Source organism: Stegastes partitus, unplaced genomic scaffold, assembly GCF_000690725.1.
Source record: "Stegastes partitus isolate 25-593 unplaced genomic scaffold, Stegastes_partitus-1.0.2 Scaffold192, whole genome shotgun sequence".
Lineage (NCBI taxonomy): Eukaryota > Metazoa > Chordata > Actinopteri > Pomacentridae > Stegastes > Stegastes partitus.
The window spans coordinates 482,686-496,893 of NW_007577923.1; the positions used below are offsets into that span (position 1 = coordinate 482,686).

General features: G+C 44.6%; 1 protein-coding gene across 1 annotated transcript in view; it reads right to left on the minus strand.

Moving 5' to 3' along the window:
• Positions 1–8,806: 8,806 nt before the first annotated feature.
• ank3a (ankyrin 3a) overlaps positions 8,807–14,208 on the minus strand; it is a 118,791-nt gene continuing 113,389 nt past the window's right edge. The window contains exons 38-40 of the mRNA XM_008280424.1: positions 9,868–9,942; positions 9,373–9,504; positions 8,807–8,961 (exon numbers count right to left, since the gene is read on the minus strand). Of these exons, the coding sequence (XP_008278646.1) occupies positions 8,807–8,961; positions 9,373–9,504; positions 9,868–9,942 (362 nt within the window). The remainder of the gene's footprint in view (positions 8,962–9,372; positions 9,505–9,867; positions 9,943–14,208) is intronic.

Here is a 14,208-nt window from a genome sequence, read left to right on the forward strand (position 1 = left end):
AATATTGACGTTTTACAGGTTGAAAAAGGCTCAACATTCTACCAACTGTTCAAAATCAACCTGAACATTGCAAATCTAGTGCTGACACAGAGTCAACCAATTGGGACTGATCTACATCAATAAATTAAATAAATAAAAATAAATAAAACAGCAAATGAACAGGCTCTAATCAGAGGTAGGCGTCCTGCTTCCTTCAGCCCCTGCCCTTGTGTGGGAGCCTGTTAAACTATTCAAGTCTATGCTGGTTTCAGACGCATCATTCACAGGAGTTTAACACAGCTTTTTCTTTTTTTTTTGTTGCTAACTATCTACTTAGTTTTTCCAATTCTGACACAATGGTGTCAGACTGGTGTTTTTGACAGCTGTAGAAGCACAGCTGGACTGCATTCTTTACACACTCATGCCTCTGCAATGGTTGCAGACTGCAGAACAGTCCCTTTATGGCAACACCAGAGCTCCAGCTTTGGGTATTACTGGGGCAACGCCCAGTGGTCAAAATGATACAGCTGGGGACCACCATGTTCCACCACCGCACTAATGCCCACTTCAGGGGATTCTGAAGGAAAGAATCCTCCTCTCAAAACAACCCACTGTGCCTTAGGTGCCTTGCAATTCTAAAGTAACTCTCCCTTTATACGCAAGAGTTTTGACGTGCTTATACAGCATGTTCAGTTCGATGCAAAATTATGTCCTCCTACTGCCAGCCTTCTGCCGGTGTTTTTGTATTTTTTAAGATGCTGCCGTGGTTAGCACTGCCACTATGAGAAGATTCTGGATTCCAAGCTGCTGGCCACCTAGGGCCTTTCTGTGTGCAGTTTGCATGTGATTGGTGATTCTAAGTTGGCCATCGGTGTGAATGTGACGGATGACATGCTCAGTGTGTACCCCGCCTCTCGTCTAATGTCATCCAGGATGAGCTCCAGCCTCCTGCCACCCTCTTTAGAAACAAGGGTGGGATTGCTAATGGATGGATGAAAAAGTATGCAGTGGGTGGAGTCAGGCTCACAGCTGGGGCTGAACTTTAAATGTAATTCAAATCATGTAACCTTTCTTTCATTAAAGCCTTATTTTCCACACACGAGGACACTTTTTAAAGGTTAAAAAACCATCACAATCTTCCATTCCCTAGTGTGACAAAATGACTACATGTTAATAAGACACGGTGGTCCGTGGGTTGTTATGGTGACCTCCGTTACCATAGAAACTCTTTGCCAGACTTCACAGCAGTGCCATCTCATTTCTAAGTCAGTTTTGTACAGATGGAATGATTCACTGCAAACATAACATAAGGGTGAGCAGCAGTAGGGATTAACAGTCTGGCCAGTGGGATAACAAAGTCTTTTTGGATGCTACAATGCTGTTGTGAGTTGGGGATTTAGTGGACAAAAACAGGCATAGAGGGTATCAGCGGGGCAATATAATGCTGAGGTGTGTACCGCCCACCAGCCCTGTTCCCTTTGTCACCATTCACTATTCACACACACTCAGGGAACACAGGAGCAGAAATGTTGCCAGAGGATAACCAGACTCAGACCAGTCAGCCTTTTGCACCGAGTCTGTGTGACAGTGAGCGAATATCTGATTAAAGGAATAGTTTGACATTTTTTTGGTCTTTTGAAGGTAAAATGAGAAGATCAATAGCCCTCTTATGTACTGTGTGATGCACACGTTTTAGACATTTAGAGGTTTGGATTCTTATCCAAGACAAAGTCCCAAGAGGGAGGTGCTTCTTTGGTTTTGCAAACAATGGTGCAGCCCCCGATCTTAGAGTTAATCAGGGATTACATGACGAGACAGAAGCAACTGAGGCAGCCTACACCTACAGAAGGACTGTTGCAAGTTCTCCAAGATACTTGAACAACCTACCCACCAGGTGCCTTAGTTTTCATGTGCACAAGGAGGATTTGTGCTGGTTTGACAACAAATGGTGATGATACCAACTGTTGATTTGATTAAGTGTTTTTCTGGTTACTGGACTTGCTAAATAAACAATATTACTTTAAATATTCTTTAAAGCTCCAAAAGTGTCTTTGCATGTGTATTGTGTGTGTGTGTGTATTAGACTGGGTTGGCTTGTCCAGAGTTATAATCTAAAAAACCCAGCAATCACCACCGTGCATCTTCATTACTGAATGCATGCACAAATACAAACATGAAAACAAGATTTTTTTTAGTTTTAGGTGGAGTTTCATGTGCTTTGACACCTGCTTATTCAACTGCACAGCGCTTCTTTGCAGCATATCTGCTGGTCGCCTAGCAACCACACTGTGATGTCACGACTCTGGGAAGTCACTGCGCACTAATATTATTTGTCAAGAAACTGGTACGTTACATAACTCCCACTAAAGCACCAGAATGTAATTGTGACATGATTGTTTATATATGAGACACAACATGCAGCACGACAGGCTGAAGAGGACAATAATGCACATTTATATCTACACAAGGACAACAAAAACAGGGAAGCTATACTAACTGTGTTGCAGTGAAGACAGTAAGTTACTGTACCTGGTAGAGCACAACCATCCCTATGAGTGGTGCTTTTTATCCCCTGATCTTCTGTCATCCTTTCGCCTGCTATTTCTTGGCCCGTCTCCTTTCTGGAAAACACAAACACACAATAGAGTTGGGATTCTAATCTTCTAATAAGGATGAATCGCAACCCACTGCAAATCTGAAACAGCAAACTAAAATTAAAAGAAAATCAGAAAGCACAACTCCACACACGAGCAACAATGTGCACCTAAACGGCTGCAATTTTATGGCATTTTTAACCAAGAATTAATTCACATTCTGAAAGCAGTAGAAGTTAGTAGCGTCATTGTAAAATAAATAAATAAATAAATAAATTGTTATGCCCCAAAACCACAAACCAACAGGACACCTAGAAGAAGAAAAATGATGCTGTTACAGACTGAGTTAGAAACAAAAGAGGCAGATTGTATTTTCACAGCAGACTCACAGCACGCATTAGTCATAATGTTGACTAACTGGTTAAATGCTTGAAAAGATCATTACAACCACACAGTCAGGAGCAGCGCAGTCAGCATCCCCTTTGTTATGAAAATACAATAGACACCACACATTGTCACAAACACAACATGCAAGGTTGCACTTCATATGGCTGCATGTTATTGCATTTTTTCCCCCCCCACAAGTCAGATACTGAGGACAGTTATCCTGAACCAGTTAACCCAGTGTTAGACAAAAATTCACCTGCAGAGTCGGAGGAAAAAACATGATCACTTCGAACTGATATCCCATTTGACTTAAAGCTGCAGTCGAACAGAAGTGAGGTGTAGCTTTAAAGTCGATCAATAGCAATTCCAAACCTTTTTTTAAACTCTTATTTCTTTTCTAACCTTTTCCTTTAGGAAGAGCATTTCATTCATTCCAGTGGGCAGCTTGTGGCTTAACACTTCACATTTATATGAGCTATAATGCTGTTTTTCAGCACCACCATGTGACTTACACTAATAAGATCAATGTTTTTTGTTTTTTTTTCACACATATTTCAAAGTCTTGTGCAGCTTTAAGCCTAACATTCATACCAGCTGTTGCAACGATTGTAAAAACCGATGTTTTCTGACAAGGACAACCAAGGGATCACATCTAAATCACACTTTGCAGGAACACAGTCTAAGTGCATCTTCATGCCAACCTCGGACCCATCCTCATGGAGAATGGGGCTGCATTGAAGGTCTCTGTGCCACCTGTCACCCCTTTGGTTGTCTGGTGTGGGAGTGGACACCCGCCGAATAACCTTCCTGATCACCTGGCCAAGGCAAAGGGATGTCGACAAAAGGACAAAAGAGCTGACGGTGTTTGAAAATCATGGAAATTTTAAGCCGCTGTCCGCTTGACAGGTTTTACTTCACAACTGAATGGAAAAAGGGATAAAGTTATACTTTACTTTTCTACTGATGAGGTTACCATCATGGTCCATATAGTGTTCCTCTGTCATTGTCTCGCCTGGGATATTCTTCGCTTCTTCTCCCTGCAAGTGTTTGTGGTTAGCGCATGAATATTTGACTTGCTGATGGCTTCAAACATGATGAAAAAAAAACATTCCTTCACCATCACCACACTGAAACAAAACCCTGAGAGAAGAACATTCACGTCAGACAAAGGCTTGGTTAGTCTTCAACCAAGAATTGTGACAAGCTGAGTAGTCCACGTACACAAACATATTTCCACACACACAAAGAGAGCAGGGCTACCAGTACACCCAGCTAGACTACTAAGATGCACACCAGGCCGACCAGCCTAAACTAAACCAAACCACACCACAAGACCCAGCCCGGCGTCGGCTCCAGGCTTTCAGGGTACCTTCAAAATGAGACGGCGTCTGAAGATTCTGGTGGTTACAGTCTGTTCTTCCTCTGAGCCAGATTCTACACTAACACACTGTTGAGGAAGGTATTATAAGATGATTAGTTAGTTAAAAATAATCAGTTAGTTGGTGCATTTGTTGTTGATGTCCTTTTCTGCGCTTCAAGTCCATGTTTGGCTGTATCACAAAAGAAAAAACCTGGAATAACATTGAAGTTTATGTTTCTTTAGCTCAACCTAAACCGTAGATTTTCACGAGTGTGTGAATAACAGGTGAATGCAGCACATTACTGTAGTACAGAAACAAAGAGGTTTCAATGCCACACTCAACAATAGGATCTTTCAGTGTAGTTTTGTTCATTATTGTTATTATTTCATGTAACATTACCTGGACTTTTTTCTCCGACACTAGTGCTCCCTCCTCCTTTCTGCCGTTTGATGATTCCGATGAGCCGTCCTGAGGTGAGTGCTTTGAGTTGTCGCCGTTCTGTCGGGACCTCCCTGATTCTCCCCTTGACGAGGAAGTGATGGAGTCACTAGAGTTCTCTTGGCTGTTGGGTCAGAAATACAGAATTTCATTTTTTATTAGCAGGATAACATAAACAATAAATAATCAGAGGACATTTCTGAAAAAGATCCACTGTAAGAGCAGTAGATTTGAAATTCATGTTGAAAAAAATGTCCTGGGAGACTTAATATATACTTAAAATTGTGTAACACGTTTACCTTTCCCGCCTGTCGAGCAGGTCTGAGCTGACACTGCGGCCCGGCGTCGGTGGCTCCACATTGACGCTGGATGAATCACTGTGCCAACCTGAAATTGAACACACGTCTTTTTCTGCCTGTTCATCCTGATCAAGAACCTCCTGAACCCTGGACTCGGTCATCTCTTCGTCCTCCTCCTTCTCCTCTGAGCCTCCTCCTTCTTCTTCTTCTTCGTCCTTCACCTCCCCCAACAAAGATCCTACTGCTTCTTCTGGGATTTCTTTCTCTCCCTCCTCATCCTCCTCATTGGATCCAGACTCACTGGGCTGAAGTTCCCCAAGTGCATCCACCCAGGCCTGAGGGGAGAGGTCAGGGACAGTCTGGTCCTCAGCTGACAGGTCCCCTTCTGATGTCCCGCAATTATTTCTTTCACCGCCACATAACCCTTCATCCTTTAACGGCAGCCCTGCATCTGTGTCATCCTGGTGGAGCTTTTTCTCATTGTCCCCAGCTTTTTGAACCTCAGGTGTTTCGTCAGTTCCCTCTTTGACAGTCTCTGCTTCTATTACATTACAACCTTTTTCCACTTCACACCCAATTTCTGTCAGGCTACGCTGTTCTTCTGACAGATTCTGCACATCTTTCACCTCTTGTGCCTCACATTCTGCCCCTTTATTTCCGCCTTGAATACAGTCATCCTGCTCAATTACCACGTCTTTCTCTTCCTCTGTGGACCCCGTCTTCTGTTCCACCAAAATGATGCTATCTTCCCCTGGCAGCTTAAAACTATCTTGTATTAACATCTCACACTTTCTTTCCACATCTTTAATCAAATCCTGCTCTACCCACTTTCCCACTAATCCATTTCCCTCCGCTAACTCTGCTGCAACCATCTCAACAACCTTCTCTATTTTTTCTGTCACTTCCTTTTCACGTCCTGCCAAACCTGCATCCTCTTGTACCCCATTGAAGGCACCCATCTGCACTCCTCCATCTCCCATTTGTGCTCTGTCAGGCGATGAAGGGGTTATTGATGACACTGACGACAGTGAAGGGGAAGACGTGGAGTATGCCATGTCGACGTCTAATTCGCACAACGCGGGGAAGGAGGGCGACTTGGGCTTGTGTGCCGGCTCCATCTCTTGAAAAGACCTGTCTTCCTCCTCACTCAAAAGCAGCTGGTCGTTCAGAGCGATGTGGGGCTTTCTGACCTTAGAAGGAACAGGATCGGGGAGTTCAAAAGCTGGGACGGACAGAGCAAGCTCACAGGGTCTGGGGGGGCTCCTAGGGGGGCTGTCTGGCTCTCTGCTACCGGGCTCTATCTCCGGACTCCAGGGCAGGGGCTGGGGCTGGGTGTCGGCCAGCAAAGGGGTGTCTGGTTCTGGGTAGTGGTGCTGCTGGTGGTGGGCAAGGGAAGGGTTGGGAGTGACGGGGAGTTCGGGCTCCAGGAAGTGGGGGTCGGAGTGCAGTGCGGCGGGGGACTGCAGCTCCGCTAGAATGCTCTGATAATCTGTAGGTGACAGGATGACAAATGTAGAGACATACACGCAGCGAAAGCATGCCCCAAAAGAATAAAACACACCGAAAAACACACAAACCCGAACACATACACCATGTGACACGGACAATGGCACAGAGGCGGAAATGTAAAGCATGTAGCCAGCCAACCACTAGCTTGAGAAGACTGTGTAATAGCACTACAATGTAATAAAAGCATATATTTTACATAATGGGCTTGAAAATGCCATCTTAAAAACAAAGTATTTAACATATTATATTAAGCATATATAAGGAAGTAGAATCAATCATAAAAACAATGTTTGTCATGTTTATCATAAGTTGTTCTGATTATCAGAAAGTGTTAATTTAGTGGTTTTCAATGAGGTAAGACATTAAGATTGGGACATGTTAGTGACATAAGGCCAGATTAATCATAGTGTGGGATGTTATGACATTTTAAGATTTGCCAGGGTGCTCTGTTACATGCTCACATGAGATAGATGATATATGAGAGGTATGAGAAGGAAGATCAAGGATAGAGCACATTAAATGTATACTTCCATTTTAGAAGGGTCGGGGCGAGTTCGAGCGGGAGGTGGATTAACTACGGGTGCACACGTGCACTGGCAAACAGGACAGGGAGAAAGGGAGCGCAGAGGAGGGGAAGACGGACTGGGGCTAGGACAACGAGATCCAGAGGGAGAGACGGGAGGGAGAGTGGACAAGGAGAGAGGGGAGACGGGACGGGAGGAAGAGGAGGCCAGGTGGGCCAATAAAGACTCTTTGCTTGGAGAGGCAGTGAGAGAAGGGGAGGTGGTGCCTGGGGTCGAGGAGGGGATGGGTTCAGACAGGTTGGGGGCAACAGAGGAGGGTTTGAGGTCATTAGATGTGGTTTCAGGATTGAGGGGGGCATCAGTCTGACAGGACAAGTCGGAGGTAGATCCAGATAATGTTACAGAAGAGGTGACTGGTTCTGCTTGGTCTGGTGTGGGTGTAGGGGAGGCTGGGGCAGATGTGGGAGAAGCTGGGACAGAATTAGCCGGAGAAGGAATGGGTGACGGAACGGGTGAGGAAGGTAAAGGTGAGGTGATGAGGGGGATTGGGGAGGACAGGTGGGGTGAGAAAGGGAAGGTGGGGGATTGACGAGGGTCAGCAGAGGGGCACTGAGCGTTGGGGCACGGGGAGAGAGGGGAGAGGAAGTTGAACGGCGACGGTTCAAACGTGGCTAAAGGTGCCAAGTCTTTGAGCATGATGGAGGACTCATAACTCGGAGAGCGGCGCGGGGGAAAGGGACGGCAGTGAAGCGCTGAAGTGGGAGTGAGGGGAGAGGGTGGAGGTGTTGGGGTTGGCGTTAGAAAGAAGGGACTGGGTGTCTTCAGGATGAAAGCTGCCTCAGTGCTTTTGGGAGTTAAGGGGATAATTACGCAGACTATGGGACAGGAATAAGGCAAGAAACATGCAGAGGAGACAAAAAGAAACAAAAAGTGATTTGGAGAAAGAGGAAAAAAGAGAATACATAAAAAAGTGTATAATGTGAAACATGCTCCCAAAACAAGACAATGAATGGATATTACGGATGGACAAGGAGTGGGTAAATATTACCAACACATGACTCTTAATTTGTTAAGAGCTGTTATGTGCTGTTATCAGCAGTGGATTCTGCTGTGGGGAGGTGATGGGAGGCAGGAGGAACAGGAGGAGGAGGAGGAGGAGGAGGAATCAGTCTGGTTTCACAGAGGAAGAAATTTCTCTCATCTATCCAAGGAAGGCTCAGAGGAACTGGAGGAGAACTAGGAGAACTAAACTAAATCAGCAGAGGAAAGCAGACTCTACAGGGTTATCTCATTTCTAGTTAAGTCACACATAATTGAAAAAAAACATTTAAAGCAGTATGTAGTATGCAGCATGCACTTAGAATGGGATTTTAACAGTGAATATTGCTCATTTGTGACAACTGGATACTTGATTGGACTTGATTAAGATTAACATTATGGTTAATTCCACTGAAGCCAATTCATTCATTCATTCAGGGTTTTAACTTAAAGTGAAAAGCAAAAAGGATAGCAATGTATTTTTTTTTTTTAGTTTTAACAATACTGTTGAAGCATATAAATCAGAAATGGGGAACAGTGGATACCAGTTGTCCAAACAAAGTCCAAATCTGACTGTAAATCAACTACGATTTGTACTGGGGGTGATACATATGTGATCCATGCATTTTCACAAGAAAAGAGGTAGCAGGAAGAGGTAAGAGGTCAGCTAGAATGAGCTAAACTTTACCATCAGCCTGATCCCGGAAAACAGCGTTATCATCGGCAAAACATCTTGTGCCTGAAATGTTACCATAGTCAAATATCGGGCCCTCCAGCAAAGTCACAATATCCATCCGATTGACTTTGGTCAGCACTGCAGTTAAGGCATCCGCTGTGGAAGAGATGTGAAAAGTGAGGAACCTTAAGAGCTACAAAACAAGATTTGTTAATATAAGCAAAAGTGTTTTACTAATTATAACAAGTACAGTTCCTAAACTGAAGCATGTTGCCTGGATTGGTGCTTGAGGATTTCTGAACAGATGAGAAACAAGAGTGTTGAAAAGACAGACAGAACGAGAGAGAAGAAAACTGGAAGATGACCAAGAAAGGTACTCCAACGGATGATAGATGCTTGTGAAAAAGCTTGGTGAGCTGGCATGAGAAAATCTGTCCTCTCAAGGTGATGAACTTTAAGCCTTAAATAAACAGCAGGACTAAGAAACAATTGAGAGAGAAAAAAGAAGGAGGAGAAAAGCAAAGAGAGAGAGAAAAGTAAGATCTTAAGATATAAAAATAGCCTTACTTGTGGCGTTCTTCCCTTCCCGACTGACCCATTTCTTAAGGAGCATGAAGCTCTGTGCTGTCAGAGAGTTGGGGTTCTCTAGTCTGATGTGGTTGATCTCGTCCACTGTGAAGTTCATCTCCCGAGCCAGCTCTGTGATGGGACGAAAATAGCAACTCAAACGTTAACATATTTCAAAGTCCTTAATTTTATTTATACAGCAAACACACAAATTACAGAGTACATTAAAAAATAACAAATTTCAAAAATAAAGCAGCTTACAACTTCTTTTGCCTCATTACTACATTTAATTTCAATGCTCTCCTCTCTTTTTGTTCTTTTTAAATAGTCTTTAGCGCCTCCTTTCACTGCCACATGATGACATCATATAGCAGAGAATTTGTAGGACATTCAGCGAGCCTGAAGATGGCAGTAAATAATAAGGGTCTGAGACTGACAGGGCTTTAGGGGGAAAGTAGGAGAGAAAGAAAAAGAACAATATGGTATGATTCTCACCTGTCCAACTGAGTCCCAGGTGATCTGCAACGATAGCCATGCGCAAATCGGTTCTCTCACAAGGACTCTGGGGACCTGGGAAAATAGAGGACAATGAACCATTAACACAATTCCTATTCTTCTTCCTCTATAAACTAATGTAATAGAAAAATAAATATGTATAATTTTCCTTTTCTGGCCACTTATTCATCAGACTTCACAACATTAATCATAGCTGTGTTAAAAATATTCATATAACAATGCTTACCAGATTACTGTAATCTAGCTAATTTGTGCAATTATTTCCCAACAATGGCAAGAAAAGGACATTTCATACTAGAGACATTATGGGCAACTTAAATATGTCCATAGAGTAAGTGGTGCTCTGTGGTTGTTTGTGGTATGTATCCTCTAGGCAGGCAGTAACTGTCATGAGAACCACACAAAACAAAGCATAACATGACTCTCAACGACAGACTCATAGTTCTACAAATCTAGGGTGGAAAGGTCTATGTTAGAATCTACAATGTCAACATGCGAAGACGCTTTGTGTGTTCTTTGCCAACACTAGTTAGTTAAAATGACAATTGCATGAGGAGTTCAGTAAGAACAAACTACCACAATAACTCAGTAACCAGCCTGCACAGACAGACAGACAGACCAGGGAGTTGTCAAACAAGAGACTGGTTGTGCCAGTGACCAGTCATTACTACTGGCATGCTCACTCTATTATACAGAAGTTAAACAGGGTTGGAAGAGGGGAACAGAGGAAAGAGAATCTTGCAACACGGACAATACAGTACACAGTACATCAATGACAAAAAAAGAAATTTAAATGACAGCTACTGTTCTGAAGAGAATATGTAAACACGCCACAGGCATTCCAGTCAATCCATTAAACGATCACAACGATGTCATGCAACTAAAAGTGAAATATATAAATATATAGATGTATTTTAAACATAGTGTGAAAGTTTTACAAACTAGGCTTGATCTCCGCGATGGGAGGCGTTCGAGACCCTGTGAGTCCCTGACTGCCCTCCTTCCCACCAGTCCGCCTACTCCTCCTGCTCCTCTCACTGCCGGAGGCCCTGTCCGTCGTCGCCACCTTTGCCCTTACGGACGCGGCCCCGGCCTCAGCCCTCGAACCTCTACCAGACCTGGATGAGCGGGAGGGCTGGGAGGGCTGGGAAGGCTGGGAGGCGTCCGACAGAGAGGTGCTCCGGGAGGTGCTGTCTTCCTCCGACTGCTCTGTCTGCGCCTTTTTCTCCTCGTCTGAAAGGCGGTCCACCAACTTTAGCGTCTCCCCGCTAATGCCTTTAAAGTATTCGATGGTGCGCTTACAAAGTTCACTAGCGTTCTCCTGTCTCTCCTGTCTATTTACTCCCTCGCTTGTCACATTGCTGACCTGATGTCTGTCCTTCAGTGGTAGTCTTGAGGGCAACTGTATGGCTGCTCTCTCTGAGTCCAAAGTCCTCATTGGCTGTGAGGTAACCCGAACCGAAACAAGTGAGCTAGCTGTGGCAGGAGGGCTGCTCTTTTTAACATCCTTGATTGGTATTCTAGACCTGGGCTCTACTTTGGCTATGGCTGGCTCTCCTCTTTTCCTCACCTCGACCTTCACCGCTTGTTTGGGCTTCTGTTTGCCTATGGCTGTTCCCTGCGTGTGAAATGACCACCCTGATGCTTTAACTGGAAGTCTTGACTTGGGCTGCTTCACTTCATTTTCTTTAGGAGTTTCATTTTTCTGCTCCTGTGCTTGGCTGCTGTTGTGCACTTCCGCTCGCTCCTCTAAATCTCGACAGCACAGTGTTTCTATCCTGCTAGCTTTTTGAAGGGTGGGCTCAGAGGAGGACTGCAAATTAAATACCACACTACCACACTGAATGTAGTTGGCCTGAACACTGGAGGACTCAAGGTTATTGTTGTTGTTGCAGTTTTCAGAAGGATAATCTCTTCTTTCTAACCTGGACTCAGTGTGACTGCTAGACTGGCTTTCTGTACATTGGCCCTCTATACTAATGTATTCTGGCACCATCTGACCCTCCGACATCTCAGCTTTACAATCGGTGAGATCCCCTGAGTCTTTTTTCACAGTTATAGAGGCAGCGATGCCCATCTTAATTGGAGTGCGTAATTTGGAATCAACCTTAGAGGCTGTGATTGTGCACGAGGAGGCGGTCTCAGCTATGGCTTCACAGGCGGGGGCATCGGTACCAGCATAGCAAGTGTCACTGCCAGACTGTGCAGGGCTGCATTTTGCTGTTGCTGCTGGTGTTGTTGGTGTAGTGCTGCTGTCTATGGTAGTATCTATAACCTTCACCTTCCCATCTACTGTGGCCCTCTCCCCTGTTTTTGACTGAGAGGAAAGTACCCCCAGGACCTTGCCCCCTCTCCCCTTTTCCCCTGTTTTAGGGTCAGAGGAATGCTCACCAATCTGGAAAAACTGAAGCCTCTCTTCAACAAAGTCCCGCTTGCTCATGTCAATAGCACCACTGCGGGTCATCTCAAACATCTTCCCTTCGTGGAAAGGGAAGGGGTTAGGCTCACTAGTCGGTGTGCTCTCATCAGTTGGTGTTCGAGCAGGGGTTGTGTCAGGTGTTGTAGCCTGTGATTTGTCCTCCACCGATAAACCAAACGGCTTGGGGTCGTCCTCTTTTGATTTGGACTCATACACCCCTTCATTATCAACCCCTTTTGTGGACCAGGGGTCAAAGTCCAGACCTTTGGTGGCAACAGTTTTAAAGGTTGAATTCAGCTCCTCTTCAAGTTGGTAGCCAAAGTAGTTATCTCCGAAGCCCTGCCTATCTGGATGTCTTCCTTCGAGGGTATAATCTTTTTCATCTCCACTACTTTTCGCTGAAGATGTGCTGGTCTTAGTTTTTCCATTATCCCCCCCCTCCTCACATTTCTCTTCCTCTATCACCTCAAGCTTGGACTGACTAAATGAGCGGTCAGTTGTTTTTCCATCATTAGACAGACTAGATGTTTTAGGGTCCTCGCTTAGTCCATCATCCTCATCCTGAAGGTCATACCCGTCTAAAGAGTCTATTTCAGTTGCATCTGTGTCATGGGAGAACTCAGCTGTGGTTGCTATGGAGCAGTCAGTGATAGACTGGTCGTTGCCGTTTTGTTCAAAGTCTGCATCCTCAGTCTTTACAACACCATTGACTCCAGACTCTTTATTGTTTCCATTTTTCTCAGATTTTTTTTGTTTTGGTCGTTTCTCTCCTTCTTCTTTCATTTTGAAGGTGTACTTTTTGATAGGGATGGGATGGAAGACAGACTCATCATCACTCGAGTCGCTGTTATCAGCTCCAGGGGGAATGGGGGATGGAGGCTGGACCCTGATGATTGGCTCAGCTAAGAGGTGCCTATCATGCTCCTCTTGGAGGTTCACCTCCATCATTTCTGTCTCTGCCTCAGACGAAGCACACGAACCCCTTTTCTCAGGGTCGGAATGCTCAGCCTCTAAAGGAGGAGGAGGTGGAAACTCTATATAAGCCACTCTTTTGTCCCTTGACTTCGGTCTCTCTCCATCCTGTTTTTTACTGTGAGTCTCTGGGGAAGCTGGCTTAGCTTTTTCTTTTGAGGGCTCTTTGTAGATAAAGGTCTTCCCTTCTTCCTCCTCTGACTCCTCTGGGATAGGACTTGGCATGCCAGGCATGAAGCCTATCACAGAGTCTGGTGTTCTGGAGGTCAGGCTCACTTCCTCTGAGCTGGGGGTCTCAGGAGTAACAGGACTTTTCCCAGAGCTATCCATGAATGTCACTTGTTCTAGAGTGTCATCTTCTGGACTTCCTTGAGGAGACGGAGACTGCTTTTGCTTGACAGTGTAAAACGCACCCCTAGTCTCATGCACTGTCCTACTCTCATGGCTTACTATCTTTTTGTATGTTCCCAGCTGCCCCGAGGCTGTTTCTTTCTCATACTGCTTCCCTACTTGGATGCTTACATACACGGGTAAGGGTTTAATATCTTTGAAACCCTCAGTGACAACTACAGGAGTTACTTGGTCCAAATACTCTACTTGGTCACTATCAATACCGTTACACACTACATTTGACAGGCTACCCTCTGATGAGTCTGTGGATTTTCCTCCTGATGATCCACGAACAGACTTGTTGGAATCAGAGCTACTGTGTAAGCGATTTCTAGCTAAAGTAGGTATATGAGACCCTGCCCTGTCATGTGGTTCAACAGAGGAATCTAATTTTAAAGAGCTGGATTTGTGATTTTCTGAGAAATCAGACGACTTTCTTACAGGAATTTGCGATTCCGAGTTTTTTTTTAGACTGTCGTTGCTATTTGGACTTTCTCGAACAACAAATTCCGTGTAGATTATTTTCTTAGTTGTTTCTT